Source organism: Apteryx mantelli, chromosome 29 (genome assembly GCF_036417845.1).
Source record: "Apteryx mantelli isolate bAptMan1 chromosome 29, bAptMan1.hap1, whole genome shotgun sequence".
In the NCBI taxonomy this organism is placed as follows: Eukaryota; Metazoa; Chordata; class Aves; order Apterygiformes; family Apterygidae; genus Apteryx; species Apteryx mantelli.
The window spans coordinates 4,392,952-4,412,673 of NC_090006.1; the positions used below are offsets into that span (position 1 = coordinate 4,392,952).

The 19,722-nt window shown below is 46.8% G+C and overlaps 1 protein-coding gene across 9 annotated transcripts in view; it reads left to right on the top strand.

Moving 5' to 3' along the window:
- The window catches only part of LOXL2 (lysyl oxidase like 2), a 64,534-nt gene that overhangs the window by 25,408 nt on the left and 19,404 nt on the right, over positions 1 to 19,722 (top strand). For all 9 annotated transcript variants that reach the window (XR_010886573.1, XR_010886572.1, XR_010886574.1 and 6 more), the window contains 2 exons: positions 11,663 to 11,874; positions 18,232 to 18,454. Coding sequence is in view for 6 of the 9 variants with exons in the window: in XM_067312562.1 (XP_067168663.1) it covers positions 11,663 to 11,874; positions 18,232 to 18,454 (435 nt within the window). In the remaining 3 variants the exon portion in view is untranslated. The remainder of the gene's footprint in view (positions 1 to 11,662; positions 11,875 to 18,231; positions 18,455 to 19,722) is intronic.

The window sequence follows — 19,722 nt, forward strand, 5'->3', positions numbered from 1 at the left end:
GAATTGAGAGGTCTCTGTAACTAATGCGTTTATTTTCAGCACAGTTTCTGTAGCTTGATGTCCATCAGCAGGGCAAGTTTGAGAATCCCGAGCAGCATCTGTGCCCTTCACCTTGCCACACTGCTGCTTGAGGCTTCTAAACGACTTGGACAGAACCATACTGTTGCTTCTACTTTGCAAAGCCCGACTGATTTTTTTTCTATTCCTTGAAGGTCAACGGGAGCTGAAAGGTTCTTTTTTTCTACTGGTTTTATTGCAGCAGGATTAAGGCTAAAGGTGATGTGCTGTAAATTTTTAAAATGCCCTTGTGGAGTATTTTTCAGTCACAGCTAGCTGTCAAATGTTTAAACCTTCCCCCTCTGTTCAGCTTTCCTCCTCTTCCTAATCCTGCCTTATCTCATTAGCAGCTGGTGTGACATAGTTCGAGTCAAAGATGATGAGAAGGGTTACTCACAGGGTCATCAAAACAGGGGGGTCAAAAGGCTTGTGTGAAAGCGAGTTGAAAGTCTTCGCCCTCTCTGACATGCCTGGGAATTCTGGATGTCATACTTTGCATTCACCAGAGGAAACATCATAGATTTGTAAGCTTCTGGGTAGCCCACGGCTTGTCCAACTGATGTTTTCTAATTGGAATGAGATCAAGGATTGAGTGGCCTGGAATTTTTTACTGAATAGCAATGCTGTGGTTGGGTTTCTCCACCAGTTCCACTGGCTTCAGCTATTAAGCTGATGAAGCTAAACCAGTACAAATCTCCCACTGAGATTTCCAGTGGGCGATATTTCAGTTTACCCTTACACTGCTTTTAAAACCAGGGTTTACTCAAAATAGAGCTGGTTTAAAATGATGCACAAAGCTTATATACCAAATTGCACTTTTTAATGCCACATTCCCACAGTAATTAGTAACAACTGTAATGTTTCCCAAATGGATCTGATTGTTTTTACAGCCAGCAGACTACCAGGAACAAGTGCCGACTTCAGTGCACGTTAATGTGTCAGGGTGTAAACGGCAGTGGGGTAGGGGTAGCAGACTTGTTCTGCCTTCCTGTTGCAGGCATTTAGGGGAAATATGTGCTTTGTGCCGCCTGGTTAATGCACTACCAAACGTGTGCCGTTGCACTTAGATTTCTCCCTAATAGAGAGCTCTCTATCTTCCTGCTGCCGAGGACAGATAGACCATCTTAAATTCATCATTTAGAAAGTGTCTTAAAGACCTTCTAGTGCTGAGTTCTCTGGGCCTGCCAAGTGCTGCTAAGATTTAATGCTGAAAGCCAGCAGGTATAAGAAAACATCTGACTTCATTTCAACAGGGCTCCAGCTCGGAGGGGCTGTGCAAATTGACATTCATTCAGATCTGGCCTTGCTTCCTAAACTCTGACAGGCAAAGAGTTCACACTCTTTTAAAAGCAACATGATATCCCTCAAGCAGAGTTTATTTTTATTGGACAATGTGCATACCTCTATTTCCCAGTTTGGAAATGCTGTAGATAAGTAGTATAGGATGAAATTTTCCATCACCATAAACCACTTGGCTTATATATATGCTCAGACAGATCTTTTCCCGTCACAGCTCATAGTTTGAGGGTTACGTCATATCTCTTCCTGTCCCCACGCCTTTCCGTTCCCTGCTGATGGGAAGGGGCAGTGCCTTACCCTTGCTTCTGTGAAAGAAGTTGACAGTTGAAGGCCAGCGTGAAACGTTACGGCCCAGGGCGAGTGATGGAATAACTGTGATAAGAAGATAGAAGACAGCCAGGCAGGAAGAGGTTAACTCTCCTAACAGGACTGAGGTTAGGGCAGCTCTGAAATCCATCAGTCTCCTCCTAAAGGGCAAAGAAACTCCCATCATTTTTGCTTGATATTTTCTGCAGCCACTGCAGCTTTTCGCCTTGGGCCTTGTTCAAAGGATTATTTCTTGGAGGGAGATGAATGCGCATGGCAGGACGGCTCTTTCACGGGCTGCTGGCCGGGCAGGGTTAGCCCGATACCCCCTTTGCTCGGGGGCTGTGTAAACACCAAAGGTTGCTCACCTTTCCTAAGCTGGGAAAGCAGTGTTTGCTCGGTTTGTATGCAGGGTGTGATGACATGGAGGCATTTTAGAGGTCTTCCCCCCCCCACCCCACCCTTTTAAGTGTGTAGACTAAATATGCAGACAGTCTCATTAATGGAAAGAACAGAGCTGGCGGCTTGGCCTCGTCTGCTGATACCTGTTCGCCTCTGGGAGCATTAAGAGGGGAAAGGCAGGTACTTTTCCTGCTGGGGACTCTGGCTCTATGAGAGTAAGGCACCCACCCCGAAAGGGTTAAAAAGCAGGAGCCATACAAGGAGGCGCTGCAAGCATGTGGCTGAGCATGTCTTAGCTGAATAACTGCATGGAAAGGTAAAGGCTGCCCAGAGCCATGTGGATGGTCAGGGACACAAGGAAGCTGATGTTGAATCCACGTGCTGCGATCCTTCGCTGAGGCATCTGCGCACCCAGTGCGATGCGGCCAAGTTCACTGTTAGACTAACACTAGTGTTCAACTCACTGTGTCTTCTCTGGGTTTGATTTAGCTTGCGTTTCTTCTTTTTTGGCTAAAGCATAGCTTGGAGTAAAAGCTCCCAGTTTTGTGTAACGTTATCCACGTTAGCAGCTTGATGTATTACTTGGGTCCAGCCATGACTGTAGAGCATGTTACCCGTGTTGTTTGTTGTAGTAACTCTGCCACGCGTACAGTGTGGCAAGCGCTGTGAGTAGTGTCTTAGGCATGTGAAGGTCAGTGAGGGTGAAAGAAAAAATTCCGTCACGTTGGTTTTAAGGGCTCAGAGCGTATCCGGGAACATGGAAGCTCTTTGCTTGCTGACCCTCCCGTGGACTTTGAGAGGGACAGGCAATAAGTCCTAAAAATATAAATGCTGAATTGCAATAATTCAAGCTTTGTAAAACAACAAGTAGAATCTGCTCCTTTAGCCAAAAACCCTTGAGCATGTTATAGATACCCATGGGATCTTGTGCTGTGCCTTTGCCCCAAGTAAACACTACAGCTGTTTTGCAGATGAGGCAGGGAAGCCACCAAGGTGAAGGGCCAGGAGCTAAGCAACTCACCTGAAACATAGCTAAACAGCCGAAAAGAGCTGGGAACAGAAACTGCTCATCTTGACTCTGTCCTGAACTGCAGTCCTCCTTCCACTGATAACGTCGCAGCAAAAGGTACAAGGAGCAGGTTAAAATCTATGCCGAAATACAGTGCGGCTGCTGGTTGTTTCTTGCAGTTCACAAGCGTCTGAAGGTGGCTGGGTAGGTAGCGTGGACCTGCCTTAAGGTTCCTTTATATGGTGCCAAGGCCGGCAGTGTAAATGTGTGCACAGTCTTGAATGTTTCCCTAAGTCTTTGCCGGATGCCAGCAGCTCTGAAATCAGAATGATTTAATGTGTGTCCACAAGACCGTGAGCGGGGAATGCAGACCCTGCTTTTCAAACGGTATGTGTAGCCACTTTGCGTTGTCCAAACACAGCACAAGCCCACCTGTGACTGCCTTGCTGGGCTGACCAGCAATTTTAAGGCCACAGTAGCTGGCTCCTACTTTTAGTATATTTCTTTAGTAAATGCACGCTAGGTATGTCTTTTAACTTATCCCCCCAAAACATCCTTAACAAAATATTTGTTGTCCGCCCTCTTCCTCTGTGCACACACACACATGCTTCAAATAGGACATGCTCTAAATATATCAAATGGCTGCAGCCATTACGTATTCACAAATAGATCTGGTACCTGCGACTAGACTGTGGGCAGACTGAGGCCTGGTTAAACATACCGGGCTGGGCTGCTATTTCTGTCCTCCTTTTCCCTTCTGGGCATGTGTGAAGCATAAGAATCTCACTTCAAAGGCCAGTGGCCCAAAGGGTCTGGCTATGCCAAGTTAAAGGAGGGCTGAACTGCGTTGTGCAGGTTTCTTTACTGGTGGCGAGGGCACCACGAAGCCCTGCTCAGGATCTCCTAGAGAAGTTGAGCACAGTGGGATAAGGTGGTGCGAAATGCTCCTGCAGGCTGGGCAGTTTCTGCCTGGAAGGTGCAAGGATGGAAGGAGGGCAGGGACATTGCTTGTGGCCTGGTGCACACTAAATTTTTCTTTTCTCTAGCTTCCTGCTGTGCAATGACTGGAGACTGTAGCCATACCGTGAGGAGCTGCAATTTGGGTTGTCTCCATCTGAGACTTCAGCTCTATGTCTTGATATTCCTGTTCTCAAGACTGCTTGAGAATAGAAGGTTTATTTTCTTGTTTGTTATGACAACAGTGTTTTAATCTCTTTCTCCTTGGTGTAAATGTTTACTTCTCTCTAAATATAAGCCCTTGCATAACATAAATGCTGATGCTTTGTGCGTTTAGAGGGGATCTCAGCATCCATTCTGGAGCAAGCTCCAGATGAATGTTAAGTAAGCTGCTGTTGTGTTAAGCCACCACGTTTCTGTATTGCTATAATTTTAAAGTATGCGTGGGGAGAGTTCTTCCTGCTTGTTTCAGGGGCTCCTTTGTGATGGTTTATGGTGTGACCAGGTGCTGGGTTTGCTGGGCAGATTTGGTGTTTGTCATCTAGCAGAAGATACAGGCCGTGGAGCTGGTAGGGCCAAGAGTGCGAAGGCTGTCATTGGTCTGCTCCTCTTTCTCATGGGACAGAGTTCACCGGTTTGTCTCCTTGTGCTGACTGTATCTTGAGTCACTCGGCCTGAGAAGCTGACAGCTGTTACAATTAACCATTTCTCCATTACACAAGACAACGAGCTATTTAACCAAGCCTGAGAAAGAGCGTGATCTTGTTGTGTTTTGCAGTGCAGAGGGCAGGTAATAAATGTGGCTGGCTTAGAGCAGCTGATCCAGGGGATCTTTAAGATAACTCAGGAAAAAGGAAGTGGAGGATGTAGAAGCTTTGCTCAACGTGAAAACCTCTGACCACGATGCTCGCAGACCAGAGCAACATTCATTTCTCCTCCGAGTTGCCATCTTAAAGTGCTGTTGTTTGGGATGCCAAGAAATCCTGGGGCTCTGTTGTAAATGAAAAATGGTGCTATGAATAGTTTTCTGCACCCCTGGGGCAGTGGGATGGGTCAGGCAATAGGGAAGGAGAGAGTTGGGATTGACAAGGAAGCTGCAACAGGCTGGCAGGATGGCAAAGGTGAGATTTTTCCTTGTGGAGAGGGAGGATGGAAAGTCTGTGTAACAGAGGTGCATTTAACGGGGGAGAGGGATCTCTGACCGAGGGTTTAGTGAGGCTGCAGGTCCATGTGACGATGCGTCCAAGTCCCTGATGTTGGGTGGAAGCCTGTTTGTTCAGGGACTATCATTTTCCTCAAAAAACACCTTTTGTAAAGGTGTGCGATTCTGCATAAAATCCTGCTCATGTGATCTCTTAACCTAATCGTGCAATTTAGTGGATAATGGAGAATCTTAAAGCGGGAGAGCAACGAATGTGAACTAGCCAGAGCTATACTTAGCAAATGCAAGGAGGCTGCATGCTAAATCAAGCATTTGGGGTAAGAACTGAACCTCCCGAATGCCTAGATAGTTTGTTTTGCATCACTACCTGGAGGTCAGGTAGCTGCCAGAGCCAGCTGTTTCAAGAAGAAAGGGTGTCTCTTAGCTTGGGCAGCGGAGGAGGACACAAGCGTACTGCCATGGGCGTAATTGTTCTGCCAATATGAAACAGATGGCAAAAGGTGAAAGAAAATGTTACGAAAGTTGCATCAGTTTTTGCAATCAGATCTGAAGCTGTGGGGAAGCATTTGGTTCAGAGAGTGGAAACAAAAGCAGCTGAGGCTCATGTGAAAGCTTTTGGAGCCAGGAATCCTTTTGTGAAAGCTCAAAAACAACCCCCTTTCTTTTTGCTGTCCCCAGGCAGGCCCCAGCTTTCTGAAGCTGAGATTCACTGGTTTCATAACACAACTCAGCGTGTTGGCTTGCGGTGGGCTTTTGTGTCCGGCTCTGAAGAGCAGCAGCAAGAAAATGCAGTGTGGGTCTTGGACACAAGGAGGCTTGTGGCAGGGGAAGAATATGGCCCAACCCAGAATAGTTTGACCCTTTTTTTCCCCATTTTTTATGGTAATTTTTATCGTAGTAATGCTGGAAGTCCCAACCAAAATCACATCTTTGCTGTGTTAGGACTTGGGCAAATACAGATGTGTAGTCCTTGCTGTAGAGGCTTTATAATTCAGATGAGGTGAGATGGGCTTAGCGTTGCTTTCACTTCAGAGAAAGGGCGAGGAAGCGTGAGTGAGAGGCCTGAGCAAACAGGGAGGAGATCTGTGGCAACCCTGGAACTGAACAGGATCTCATCAGGCTCAGACCACAAAGCTATTTTAGCTTTGGTTTAATTTATACATCGTTATATACAGTCAGGTGGCTCTGGTGAGAAGCAAGTTGATGTGGAAGCCAGAGCTGTGAATGCATCTACAGACCTGCTGTATTTCCCCCCCCTCCCTCCCATACCCAACTTGTTTCTTTATCTTGCCTTGTGGTTCTTCACACCTTTCAAGGCTCAGGAGGTTTAACTCAAGCAGGAGAAAAGTTTCTTAGGATTTCTTGTTGCTTGCATGCTTCCCTCCTTAATGGAGCTAATCTGTGCCAGAAGAATAGATGTCTCCAATGAAAGCAAAGCTGCAGCTAGAGGAATGAGGCCGGTATTTACGATGAAGCAGACCCACTTACCCCAGCAAGTGGGGTCAGCAATGCAAGACATGCAGTCCTTCCTGAGCAAGTAGTTTTCTGGAGAGCAGAATATAAAGGCAAGAGCTGATTCAGCCTCAAATACGTGGGTGGGATTGTTTCATAAGCAAAGGAGAGGTTGGAGATCCAGATCTGAATTAAGCTTGTAGACGAATTCTAAGATTTGGAATTTTAACAACAAAAAAAAAAGGCTGGCACCTACATCTCCACAGCTGTTGGCCTAAATAGGTGGAAATTGTGCAAGGCTTGCTCAGAAGGGAAGGACTGTCATGCATGAGCCATGAGAGTTAACTCCTTCTGGGTTTGGTCTCTTCTTGTGCTGCACGGGTAGAAATTCCCAGCAGCACATTTCCCATGGGGCAGATGATTGCATGGAGGGAGCTGAGTCCTGGGTTTGTGCACGGTGCTCTCGCCCCCTTCCTGCTTTGCGTTCTTCAGTCTTAGACTATGCACACCAGGTCCCATTGGCTTTAGAGACTGGGCCTCTATTTCCCTACCGACAGTGTGGGTTGTAATCAACCCAGTTTCTCTTCCTAGAGGTAGTGTCACTCTCTGCTGAATGACTGTATGGCTCTTGAAATAGGTATCGTTGAAGGCTCTAGTTTGTTTGATACCTGAAGTGGGAGCTTGGCACACTCAGCTGCGGGTGACTGCTTTGCAATTTCACCGTGAAGCAACCAAGAGTCTCTCCTTGCCTGCGCTCCCCAGCTGTGAAGCATTACCAGCAGAGCATCCTTTCTTGCTGCCTGCTTATATCCCAGCCGGCATACAGCCTGTCAGGACAAGATCCCAGGCGTGGGAAGCAGCTACAACTCTACGAATCCCACTCTTGCTGGGAGATTCACCAGCCCCAGAGTTACCTTGTAGCTTCTGTGTGCAGTTATAAGATGAGAATAAGTAAAGCCTTTCGGACATGAGATTTTTTGCTGTTGACATGAGAACTAGTTGCAGGCGTTTCTCTCCACGTGTACGTAAATTATAGGGAGGGCAATTTAAACAAAAATCTGCTTCAGCTATTAAATATTGTTTACTTCTGATTTTTATGTGGAGTCTGTTTTCATCATTACCCAGCCGGTCTACACATTGGTGTTGGAAGGTGAAACATGTCTGCCTGTATTTTCATTATTGAATACTCCCAGTGTAACAAAAACTCTGCAGAGAAAGGAAACCATTCGAATCTGTAAAGGGTTATTGGGAGAAAGCTTTTAGCAATCCTTTCTCTTTGGGAAACCTACATTATACTTACTTTGGCCCCTTTGTTTTTTAATCTTCCAGTTTAAAGCTGAGGTCTGCAGTCCTTTGAATTCTTCTCGCAGACATTTTGCTGTTTGTTCACACTCGGTGCAAACCCTTGAGCTGCTTTATCAATAACTCTCTGCTCTAGCCCTGTTCTCTGCGAGCAGAAAGGGGAGTGGAAGGTGGATTGGTTTTGTTCTCAGAGCATGAACATCTCATTGTGTGCTGGTCTGCTATAACTCTCTGAAGATTGAAATACCCTCAAGGGAATGAAATGATAACTTATTTCATGCTAGTTTGCTCACTTTTTTTTTTTCCTTGGCAAATACAGGGAAAAAGGCAGGACAAAACAGTTGGATTCATGCAGAGTCCCAAGTCAGAGCAGGATTTCTTTGTGCATATATGTCAGCATCTCTGGGAGGAGAGACATGTCATGGGACCTCTGTACCAGAGCCTGCAGGGTCTGAGGTATCATGCTGGCTCTGACAGTGCTTTTTTGAGCCCCATTTAAGTTTGCACCTTATATTTCACTTCTGTAAAATGACCCGTGAGGATGACCTAGTCCAGTCAGAGTTGGTGGAAGAGACTTGCCCAAATGCACAGCCTGGAAGCAGGGAATGCAGGTTTCCGGAGTCCATGCTGGGTCATGGGTGCCACAGTCCCCATCAGAGCAACCAAGGGGCCCTGACTGCGACCCTGGCATCCCTGCTGCTGCGGCGGTCAGAGCTCTTCTGGGAATGCATGCAGAAACCTGTGCTTATTTGTTAAGCTGCTGAACTAATTGCAAAAATAACAGGCAAATCAGCAGATCTCTAACAGAATTCCCAAGCTTTCCTTTTAAAGCTTTTAATTTTTGCAATTTCATGGTGTCCCTCTCCTCCTCTAACTTGGGCAGGTTTCTTCCTTTGCTTGTTGCTCTGATGTAATAAATCCCAGCACATCACAGCAAGGGATTCCTAAATCCACCTGAGGCTTTTGAACACTAGAATGTAACCTCTGGCTCAGGAAGTCCATGAGATAGATGCAGATGCAGGGAAGTATTGCTGCATGCTTGCTCTGCTCAGATACCTTTCCTCAGCATATGTTATTGGCATCTGTCAGAGACAGGCTGGATGTCTTCGCTTTTGCGCAACACAGCTGCTTGTTAGGTTGGTGGAGTGGGAAGGCAAAAGAAATCCAAATGTGCTCTTTAGCGCTAGAGGTTTAGCTGATGTTCCCTGATGCAGGAGGGAGCTTTGTGTGGAGGGTAGAGTTTGGGCCTCAGGATACATGTATTCAATTCTCTGCCCTTAAGGTCTTTGGAGAAGTGGTTCGATTTCTCTTCCCCTTACTTCTCAATCTGCAAAAGGAGGCTGATAGCACCTTCTTTCCTCCATCCTTTGAGTGCTCTATTTACCCTGAAGGCTTTTCAGGTTTATCACGACCCGGGGTGAGGGAGCTTCCATCTCTGTGAAGATCTCTGATGCTGCAGCAGTGAGCATAGTGGTGTATTAGCAATGACTAATAGATGCAATGTGGGAATAATGATTCTGCTCTCTTGTGGTGGAAGCAGCAGGCAGATGTTTAACATCTGGAATGGCACTCTGCACAGCTCAGATGAGGCTAGCAACTGCTGTCACGCAGCTTCCTTGCAAAACGCAGGCATCTTTGAACATCGTTCTTGTATGAGAGATCACACTTGGTCCTGAACAGCCCTTCTCCATCATGCCGAGTACAGACTGAGGCCTCTGGTCTGCGGAAGTTCAAACAACATGGAAGCTGAAAAACCCTGGGTGGATCTCAACATGCTGCTGATGTCGGGTCTAGTCAGGGAAAATATTCCATTTCAGTGGCTTGACTAGGCAGCAGGGCTGACAGTGACGTAACTCCGTGTAGCAAACGTACTTAGGGCTTTATATAGGGTGGATATATCCTGCAGTCACAGACGGAAAAAATCACTTAGGCTCTCGCCCACTTTCTCAGCTGTCGATGCAGATTTCCTCCTTAGCTGCTATCGTTTCGTGTGCTTTTCCAGTGCCATTTTAAGCTTTGGCTTTCTGTCCTTTGGGTTAATCCTTTTAATAGGCTTTTACTAAAAACATTTTTAGATCCTCAGCAGTCAAAGCTATTTCCAAATGGTTTAAGACTTTTATTACCTTGTTTGGTGAAGAAACTGAGGCACAGTTTCAGGAGAAGATAGAGGGAGCAGAGAAATAAGGTGCTCTGTCAGGAGGCACTGGCCTTGGCTCCAGGTAAGCGTGCTTTCTGCATGGAGTGAAGAACTGGAAACGCTTCATAAATTGCACTGGAGGAGAAGTGAGTTGCAGGCTCTGGAAACCAGTCTCAGAAGGCCTTCAGTGCACAGAGGCTCTGATACTTTCCTGACAGCATGGAGGCAAAAGCGATGCAATATTTCAGGAGAATCTGCCAAGCAGAGGAGGAACTCTGTGTTGCAAAAGGACTTTCCAGATTACACAGGAGATGTACAGGTTTTCAGCCTCTCTACTAAGGATCAAGTCCCCAGTTGTGTGAATTCATTGCATTTGCATCAGACCCTTTGAACATCATGAAGTGTCTCAGATGTAACAAGCTCAGATATATATATATGTATGTATATGTAAAATATATATATATGTTTTTTATATATATAGGCTATAAGAGGTTTAAAAATCTGAGCCTAAACTGTGAGCCTGGCCCTGTCCAAGTGGGACTATCAGTGCTCATGTCTGCTGTAAAGCTGAGTGGTAGCTGTAGGGAGAGAAAAAAAAAAAAAGGATCTGTTAGCTGCATCAGTGTCAGTGGTGTATCTGGGGAATGGATGTGCCACGTCTATTTGCAGGGCTCTGCAAATCCCAGTGCGACTTCCCTAACTTTAATACCTTTATCTGTCGTGACTGGAGTAATCTGGAGAGGCCCGTGTCTCTTTAAAGCTCTGGGCTTTTTTCTTTTCCAAGTGATTGAATTTGAGGGAGGGGAGGGGAGAATTCCTCTGTTCTGATGTAACTGCTTGGGGAACCACGTGGTTTTATATATTTTTGTCTAGAAAAGCTCTCTTGGAAGCAAGTTATAAAATTTTCAGTAGCTCTTTTGTAATTGCTTGCCACAGCAGATATTTTCCAGTGAGCCTTTGCTTTGGGCTTGGGCCCCTGCAAGGTTTGTTTGCGCAGTGTCCTCACGTAGGCTCCAAATGCGAAATCCGTTCAACCTTCATGACTCATTTGCTGTCCCGAGTAACGCTGCAGCTGGAGGGGAATCCAGCCTGAGCAAGTGGTGAAAGCCCATGTCCGCAAGCCCGGGTCCCGGCTTTCGGACCGCCCCGGCCGGGTGGGGAAGGGATGCCTTGTGGTGAGATGAGCCCCGATTTCGGTTCCCTGCCAGGGCTCCCCCTTCCCTGCACTCTGCCAGCATAAAAGCAGGCCTACCTAAGCTGCTCTTGGTACACTTCCATAACAGCTGGGACTGAATTAAGGTCTGAAACAAACACTTTCAATGAATTTAAGTAACAAAGGAGATTCGTTATATAGTGACTTGTTAAGTAATGCTTCTTTTTAAATGAGGAAAAACATCATCTTTTGCAGGATGGAAGGGTTTGCTTACCTCCCTGTTGTGACTTTTTCTAAACAGCTCCTCCTCCTTCCTCTCTCTGTTCAGCCATACCCCTGATGCGCTGATTTCTGTTCCCCATCTCTAAGCCACAGAACCAGTCCCCTTGCAAGCCAGCATCGTTTGTATTTCTTTTTTGCTCGCAGAACATGAACATCCAAGTGGAAGACATAAGAATCCGTGCCATCCTCGCCACCTACCGCAAGCGGGTGCCTGTCACAGAAGGTTATGTGGAGGTGAAAGATGAAGGGACCTGGAAGCAGATCTGTGACAAGCACTGGACCATGAAAAATTCCCGAGTTGTCTGCGGCATGTTTGGATTTCCGAGTGAGAGGAAATACAACGCCAAGGTCTACAAGTAAGAGCAGAGCTTTGTGTGAGACACAGGCATGTTTCTTTGAACACTCGGGGCCTTGTTCAAAAATGCAAATCGTCAAATGACACTGGAGACTTTAAGGTAGAAAAGCCTTCAACGGCTTCATTCCTTCAGATCAGATTTTCCTTCTGTGTAAATATTTAAAATGCCAAGCATTTCCTTGTGCAGACAGGGGAATGGTTTGATCCTCACCTTCTGGATGAAAATCAAGTGCAGTATCAATTTTAATGTTGGGTAGGTGCTATAGTAGGAGACATGGAAATTCAGCCTGAGAAATCTTTTTTTGTTTCCAGCTGTGGGATAGTCATTTTCTTCACCAGTGAGGGGTTTGGTTCTGTGGTGTGTGCAGGGATATATATATGCGAGCAAACTGACTACTCTGTCTGTAAACCCATCAGCTGCAGGCGAATCTAAGTAGTTACCCCATCCCTCTGCAGTTTCAGCTGTAGCATCAGGTCTGATATGTACTGAAAGCTCCATTTGGGTAATCTTGCAATAAAATGGGTCTTTGTTTTGCTTTATTGCCCAGGGTCCTCCTTTCTGCTATTGCATGCAATTCCTGGCCTCACACCTCTGATAACGTTTCCCTGTGTTTACTAGCTGCTTTGGCATTTGGCTCCCATGGAGGCTCACCTTCCATGGCTCTGGGCGTCCAGCTGCCAAATCACCCACAAAAGAGCAATCTGCCCAGGGGAATATTTCCTTGTAAATCTCCCACTGTTGCTAACTCCAGTTCAGCTCTGTTGGCACTGACAATTCCTCAGGGCCCCGGTCTGGAAAAGCTGCCAGCCACCTCCAGCTGTATGACTTGCTTTGTCCATTAAAGCCTCTTCTGAGCTGAGTGCAGTGCTGAGCTAAAAATGTCTGTAGTGTGTCCATGCTGCTGCTCCCAACATTGCTTCTGCCTGTGCATCTGAGATGGTCTAGGAGGATAGAGGCTGGAGCAGCTGTGATTTTAGAGCTGCTTTTTCTTCCTATATTCGTCGACTGCATTAAAATGAAGGAAGAAAACTGTAATCCGTAGGGAGAACATTGTGTCTTTTGGAGCTTCATGCAGCTCATGCATGTTCAAGCTGCATTTCCTGCTGTTTCTTGAAAGTCAGGAGCTCTGGTCTTTTTTGTTGTCATTGTTTCAGCTTGCTTTCTGTCACCAGTCTTCAGCACAGACGTGTTTCTTCCTACACGTTTCCCTAGAAATAACACGCTAGAACAGATGCAAAATATTTTAGGTTAAAATCCATCTTGTTTCTTTCCTCTACTGTGTGACCTATGGAGTGGAAAAGTGTCAACTGGTTAGGGGGAGAACTGAAGTCTCCAGGCAAGGGTTGTGGTTTTCCTGCCTGCTCCTTTTGGCCCATGAGACTGCTATTTCAGAAAGCTCCCCCTGGAACCAACTGGCCATGTTTCATTCCTTTCATTAGCAAGATTGTGATCAATTGAAGAGGTCCTTGGGTTGGAATAGTGTAAAGCCACATAGCAGCGCAAAGAATATAAAATAAATAACCCAACTGGAATTCTGTTTTCAGGCTTCCCATGGAGATGAGCATTGACCTAATAATTGCTACCAGACAGTCTCGCATTTTGCCCTGGACACCAGTTAGAGGAGTGTTTGCTCCTGTCCGTATAGCATGTCTCCCTCAGACTCAGCTCTGAGATTCCCATCCCCTGCATCAGAGCAAAAAGGCAGAATAAATTACCCCTAGTAAGACAAAGTAGATGTTTTTTCTTCCTCCTCAGTAGTGGTGCTTCCAAGAAAAGCATTAACTTTTGCAGCTGGAGCCATCTGCCTTAAATAAAAGGGTACTTGGTAACTGTCATGTCTCTTACAATAGCGCATGTAGAGATGGAAAAATTGAGGCATGGCTGTTGAGCCCGATAGTCAGCGATGTTGAAAGTGCCATTCAGCAGAGCTGGAGTTACGAACATGCCGTGCTTACCCGGCTTGGGATGTCTGCACCAGATCACAAAGGTTACTCAAGTAGTTCTGGTGTCATGATACCTCCCCCACCTTTGCTCATTTTCTGCAAGCAGTGATGGCTTACTGGGCTCCTGCACCCACAGAAAGATATTTTGGAAAATATGCTGAATATTTTCCCAGGCTGGAACAAGACAGGATGTCATCTTACTGGAGGGAGAAGAGTTTGGGCTTTTGTTCATAACTTCTCCTGAGTAAAACCTTGTCAGATGGGCAGTTTTGGTTAGTGTTAACTTAAAGAGCTGTCGTCTTTCCTGTGGCATTCGCCTTTGCATTACTGGAGTCCTAAACAATACGTAAGGAGCTTGCGTGCGTCTGGTAGCTCTTCTTGGTCAGAGAGCTAGGAGATGCATCAAGTACAACCAGCATTACTGGTAAGCTTGCTGGTGAGGAAAAGCTCTCAGTCTGTGGACCCATATAAAATCTGGGCTGGGAAACTTCAAAAGCGATCTTTGCTTCATGATCAGGATACCGGAATGACACCGTTGCAGTCTGCTCGGCTGGGCCACGAGAGCGCTGCTCTGTGGTTTATCCCACACGCGTTCTGCTCGTGTCCTGTCTTGGGGAGAGAAGAGTCCAACTCTGGTCACTTGGACTAAACCCTCTCTCCACGTGAGTGTGAAGCCTCAGAAACGTTTTTCTCATTTCTCAGGCTTTGCTCTCCCTAATTTGTAAATACCGCTCTCCCAAGAGCGGCTCCTTTCCTGCGCTTGTTCCACGGCTGGGAGGCGGGGGCTGGAATCGGGTTTTGGGCTGGCTCTGCAGCTGCGCTGGCTGGGGCTGCGAGTGCCCCTTCCTATAGCCGCAGCCGTCCCATTCCCCGCAAACTACAGCTTTGCATGCTGAGCTAACTGAGATTAGGCTCCGCTGCTGCACAATGGTGGGAGGTGAAATGATTTGCAGATGGATCTTGCTTGAAAGAAAACAACTTAGTTCATCGTTGTCGCTATGCCAGGGTTTTATTCCTGAATGTAACTTAGACTGTGCAGTTGACAGCACAATTTATGTTAGAAAACGAAACAAATCTCAGTGCTGTTTCCATGCTTTTGTTCATTCTTCAAAGCTATTTTATAAGAGCTATTTGTTAACTCCTCCTGCAAGCCCCTGCTCTGGCTGAGAGAGAGAAGTAGGATTAAATGCACTTAACTGATGGGAAGAATATGAGTTTGCGACCTGAGATGCCTAAGGCAGACAGATGAACCTGATGCCTTCTTGAGGTTGTCTTACAGCTTTGTGTTTTGTCCAAGAGTGGTCAAAGGGTGGAAGAGCTCAGCAGTTCCTGGATGTTTGATTCAATCTCAGTTCAAACAGACCTTTCTTCTCTGCGGCTGGGAGACGCTCTCAGCTTTACCAGACTGCTCACACCGTTATGAAAGTGGTCAGATGTGTAGGGCAGTTGGCGACTTGTATGGCTGTGACAGAAACCTGCATGGTTTGGGTTCTCCCTAGCAAAGCCAAGATCTGAAGGGCTTTGGCAGATGGTGGCAGGTCTGGCTTCTCTTCTGCCTGGCTAACTGAAGAAAGTAGACTTGCTAACTTAAACAAACGCTTGAAGAATTAGGCCAGGGTAAAAATGGTTCTTAGCACCAGAAATGTATGCTCACACCCCCTGGAGAGGAATTCACCAGCTTGCATTCAGTGTGTCATGGATGAATTTTCCCAATATATATGTGCAATGATTTGTTTTCTGCTCTCCTGTAAAGAACTCGTTTGCCTGGTCCCCAAGTCCTCTTGGACACATCCTTACCGTAGCGAGGTTGCTTAGCTAAACCTTGAGACACTTCTCAAAGCCCCTGGGCTTAAGCTATGTCTTTTAAAAAAAAAAAAAAAAAAAAAAAAAAAAGCTTGTGTAGTGAAGGTCCATCTGTCCTGATCAGTAGAAATCCTTTAGGTTCCAGTTTGACCTGGAGTTGGCTAAACTCTTCCAGCATGACTGTTCACTCACACCTCTGAGCAGAATTGCTCTTGGCTTACACCTAGGTCAATGAGAGGGGGGTTGCACACTTTGTGTGTTAAAAATTAAATAACAAGAATGCCCTGAGCTTCTGGCCGTAGAGATCATATGGGAAATGAGGTGGGGCTTTCTCTGGCTGTTTCCCTTTTAGCTTACCAAGGGCTGTTAATATCAACCAGATGTTAATGCCTCAAGAAATTTCCAGGATGAGGTCACTGTTTGCTATGGTAAGGCATCCCCTTAATTGCTTCGCTAAGGCAGGCTGGGTTTCTTGTCGGCTCTTGGAGTTCACGGAGCGCTCTGCACATGTGCGTGGAGGGCCGCAGTGAAAATGACCCTTCCCGTTCTCGCTCCTACAAGGAACAAGCAGCGTGAAAGGGTGTTAGAGCAGCACGCCTCTGAGGGGGAGCAGAGCTGCCTCCCGCGAGGGGAACATGGAGTAACGGCCCTAAAGGTCGGGCACTTGCAGATGCGTTGCAGTGTGTTAAGCATGCCCAAATCTGCCTGGCCTCTCTGCAACCCAGGAGAGTTGTTAACATTGAAGGGACCCAGGTGCTGAGCTCTAGCAGTGCAAGAGCATTCGACGCAGGCTTTCACTGCCTCGGCATGTGGTATCCTGGACAGTTTAAGAGGAAGAAAAAGCTTCAAGGTTTGGTCCAAAATTGAACCAGACATTCTGGCTGAGAAGTGGCTGACACTTTCTTGCTGTCTGTGTCCTCCCTGTTCTTTTTTTCATTTCTTTTTTCTTTTTTAATTCCTCTCTTTCTATCCCATTTATTTTCTGTCGATTCGGAGGCCCTGACAGCTCTGATTTGACAGATTTGGAGTTTGACAGCCAGTGTTTTACCCACAAGACAGGCAGGTGGCCTGCTGCTGCTCCATGAGACAGACCTCAGGCCTGCATTTACTGGACCTGCCTCATCTTTCATCCTTCCTGGTAGGGTGTTTACTCCCCATCACGTGATGCAGTTGCATCTCTAGCTCAAGCCCAGCTGTATTTGGCCCCAACCTCAAGCCAGAGAAATTTGGCTCCAGAAAGGATTAGTTTGTGGCTGCGAGGCATATGAGCCTGGATGACTGCTGAGCTTGGCAGCAAGGCTCAGCGAGCAGAAGGCGAGAAGAAAGTCTTCTCCAGCATCTGAGATAACGCAGATTAGCCTGCATGGAACCACCAAAGGGTATCAGCTGGGAGTAACTTTCAGTCGTAACCTGTCCGAGCTTAGATACAAACCACCAACCTAAAAAAGGCTCTGTCCCGTTACCAGATCCCGTTCAGGCTCCCTGTCCTGCAGGGACGTGCTACAGTTAGTTAAAGTTGATGCTGCTTTTCCCAGCAGACTCCCTGCACATTGCTGTGCTGTTTAGCACAGCTAATCCTTGGATCGCCGGGGCTGCAGGGCAGTTAGTCCCAGAACAGGGAACAGCACAGGGATCTTGCAAAGCCACGTCAAGATCACAGCAAGGCGTTGGCTCCTCTGCGTCTTGACTATTTTTAACTTAACTTTTAAGATCTCTGTTTTGGTAATGCTTTGACCCATATTTCTGCTTCTTTGATTATTTTAGCTCCAATACAGTTGTCCGGCAGCTTTGTGGTGAAGCTAGATTATTTTCTTTTCCCATTTATCACACACGCCCCTTCCCCCTTAGTCTCTGGAGCAGCTCCAAGCAAGTGCTCCAGTTTGGGAGCAAGAGGCAGAAACGGCTGCCAATCTCCTCTGCTGTGAACATGTCATCAAGGGAATTGCTCGTGCTCTCGGAAATTGCTTTCAAGCTCACAGTTGTTAACACTGCAGCTTTTAGGGAAGCTGGAAACCTGTCCCTTTTTCCCAGTCTGCCATCTTCTCACTGCTGATGGGTGATGGCCAGCAAAAAGAACAGCTTTTCAACCCAAACTCACCAGTGGTGGTTGCACGGCCCCTATTTGCACTCTGCATTGCAGAATTAACTCTCCCAGCTCTGATCTCTGACCCCCTCTGATCTTTAGCTTAACCAGGCATCTTATTTATTCTCAATTGACACCTCAGTAGAGTCATTGTCTGTATGAACGGATCAACCTTCAAATAATACTGTTCAGGCCTCACTTTACTTCAAGGTGTTTTTTTTTCCCAAATGTAGTTACATCAGTGCAATTGTCGAATGGAGGCTGTGCTAGACTGACTCTGCCCCAAGCTTCTCTTCGTGGAGCAATGTAGGTAGCAAAGGACTAATGAAACCTCCTGTACTCGTCCTTGCACCAGAAATTCAGTAATAGACTTCAATTAGCCAAGTGTTTAAAAAAATACATCCAGCCCCAGGATTAGTGTCAGCAATTTCATGAAGTAGGGAGTTCCACAGCTTTATTCACAGGGAATTCTCTCCCTTGACTATTTTCTGATGGATTTTGCTATTTTTTATTTTTAATTCCCCTAAGGATGTTTGCCAGCAGAAGGAAGCAGCGTTACTGGGCTTACTCAATGGACTGCAGTGGGAACGAGGCTCACATCTCCAGCTGCAAGCTGGGCAATCACCTCAATGTGGATGCGGAGAAGAACGCGACCTGCGAGAACGGGATGCCTGCTGTGGTCAGCTGCGTCCCCGGACGTGCCTTCGCCCCGAGCAGCCACAGTGGCTTCCGAAAAGCCTTCAGGCAGGAGGTGAGCAGGGTGTGAACTCGACCTGTCAAGTAGGAAAAGCCTGGATTTAAGGATGTAACAAATCAGAGTGAATTATCAGCTGTAGGAAATGACCGTGCATGCGCCCTTGGCTACAAACCAGCCTGTTGGCCAAATGTCCCCTCTTTATATTCCGTTCTCGCTAAAGCCCGGCTGAGTTGCTGTCCTCACAGTTACATGGTACCAGGCCTCTGTCTGCAGGCTTAGCAGAGCGGGAGACTTGCTCACTGCTGCAGCTGGCAAGGCTGTGAGCAAGTAGTAAGAAAATACGTTTGTCACGTTTCTGTTTGAGCTGTTCTGCTCAAGCCAATTGAATGTACGCCCAGTTGCTGCTGGGCTTTGCTGCTTCACAGTCACTTAAATGCTGCTGGGTTGCGTCTCCTGTAGAGATACAGTGGAAGTAGGCTGGTATTTCTACTACTCCTGTGTATTGTGCAAAGAAACGTCCCAAAGAAATGTCCCCAGAGGCTGGGAAAACGTGTCCTACAGGAGAGGCTGAAAAGCTGTGTTTGTTTAGTCTCGCAAAGAGAGGCCTGAGTAGTAGCGTAAAAATTTTAAGATAAGCGAAAAGCTGTTATAAAAGGACCCTGGGATCAGTTTTTCCCAGTGTCACTGGAGCAGTTGGATGTGAAAGAATAGTCTTAACTTGCAGCAAAGATTTCAGTTGATGCTAAAGGAAAATTTTCAGTCATAAGGTACAGACAACCTTAGGACACTGTGGTGATCTCCAGGTCTGGAGGCCCTTGCAGCTGGGTTAGAGAGTCTTTTGCAGGGTGCATTAAGTGTTACGGATGATGCCTGCAGCCCCTGGTTGGAGCCAGCAGTCCCCCAGCCCCAAACCTCTGTGGCTGTAAGAGTGGGTGCTCTCCTGCGCCTGACAAGACCCCAGACAGAGCCTTCAGGCACCGCTTGAGTAAAGCGCTAAGCAGTGAGAACAGCATGATCCTGCCCGCTGCTTGTTTGCCCAGAGTCAGTCATGTCTGCACACAAGAGTTTGCAGGGTCTAGGCCTCAGAGGCGAAAGGTCTTGTAAATCTTAATGAATCTTCTGAGCCGTGCGAGCTGCAACATAATTCCTTAAGCCTTCATGTAGGCTTTGGATGGCCTTCGCGTAACCCCAGGCTGGAGAACCGTATATGCTTCCAGCTTTAAAAGTTAAGTGTCTTTGCTCTCAGAGTCTGCACAAACCATGCAGTGTTCCCATACCTAAGGCACAGCTCCCACCACACCAACACATCTCTTGGATGCAGC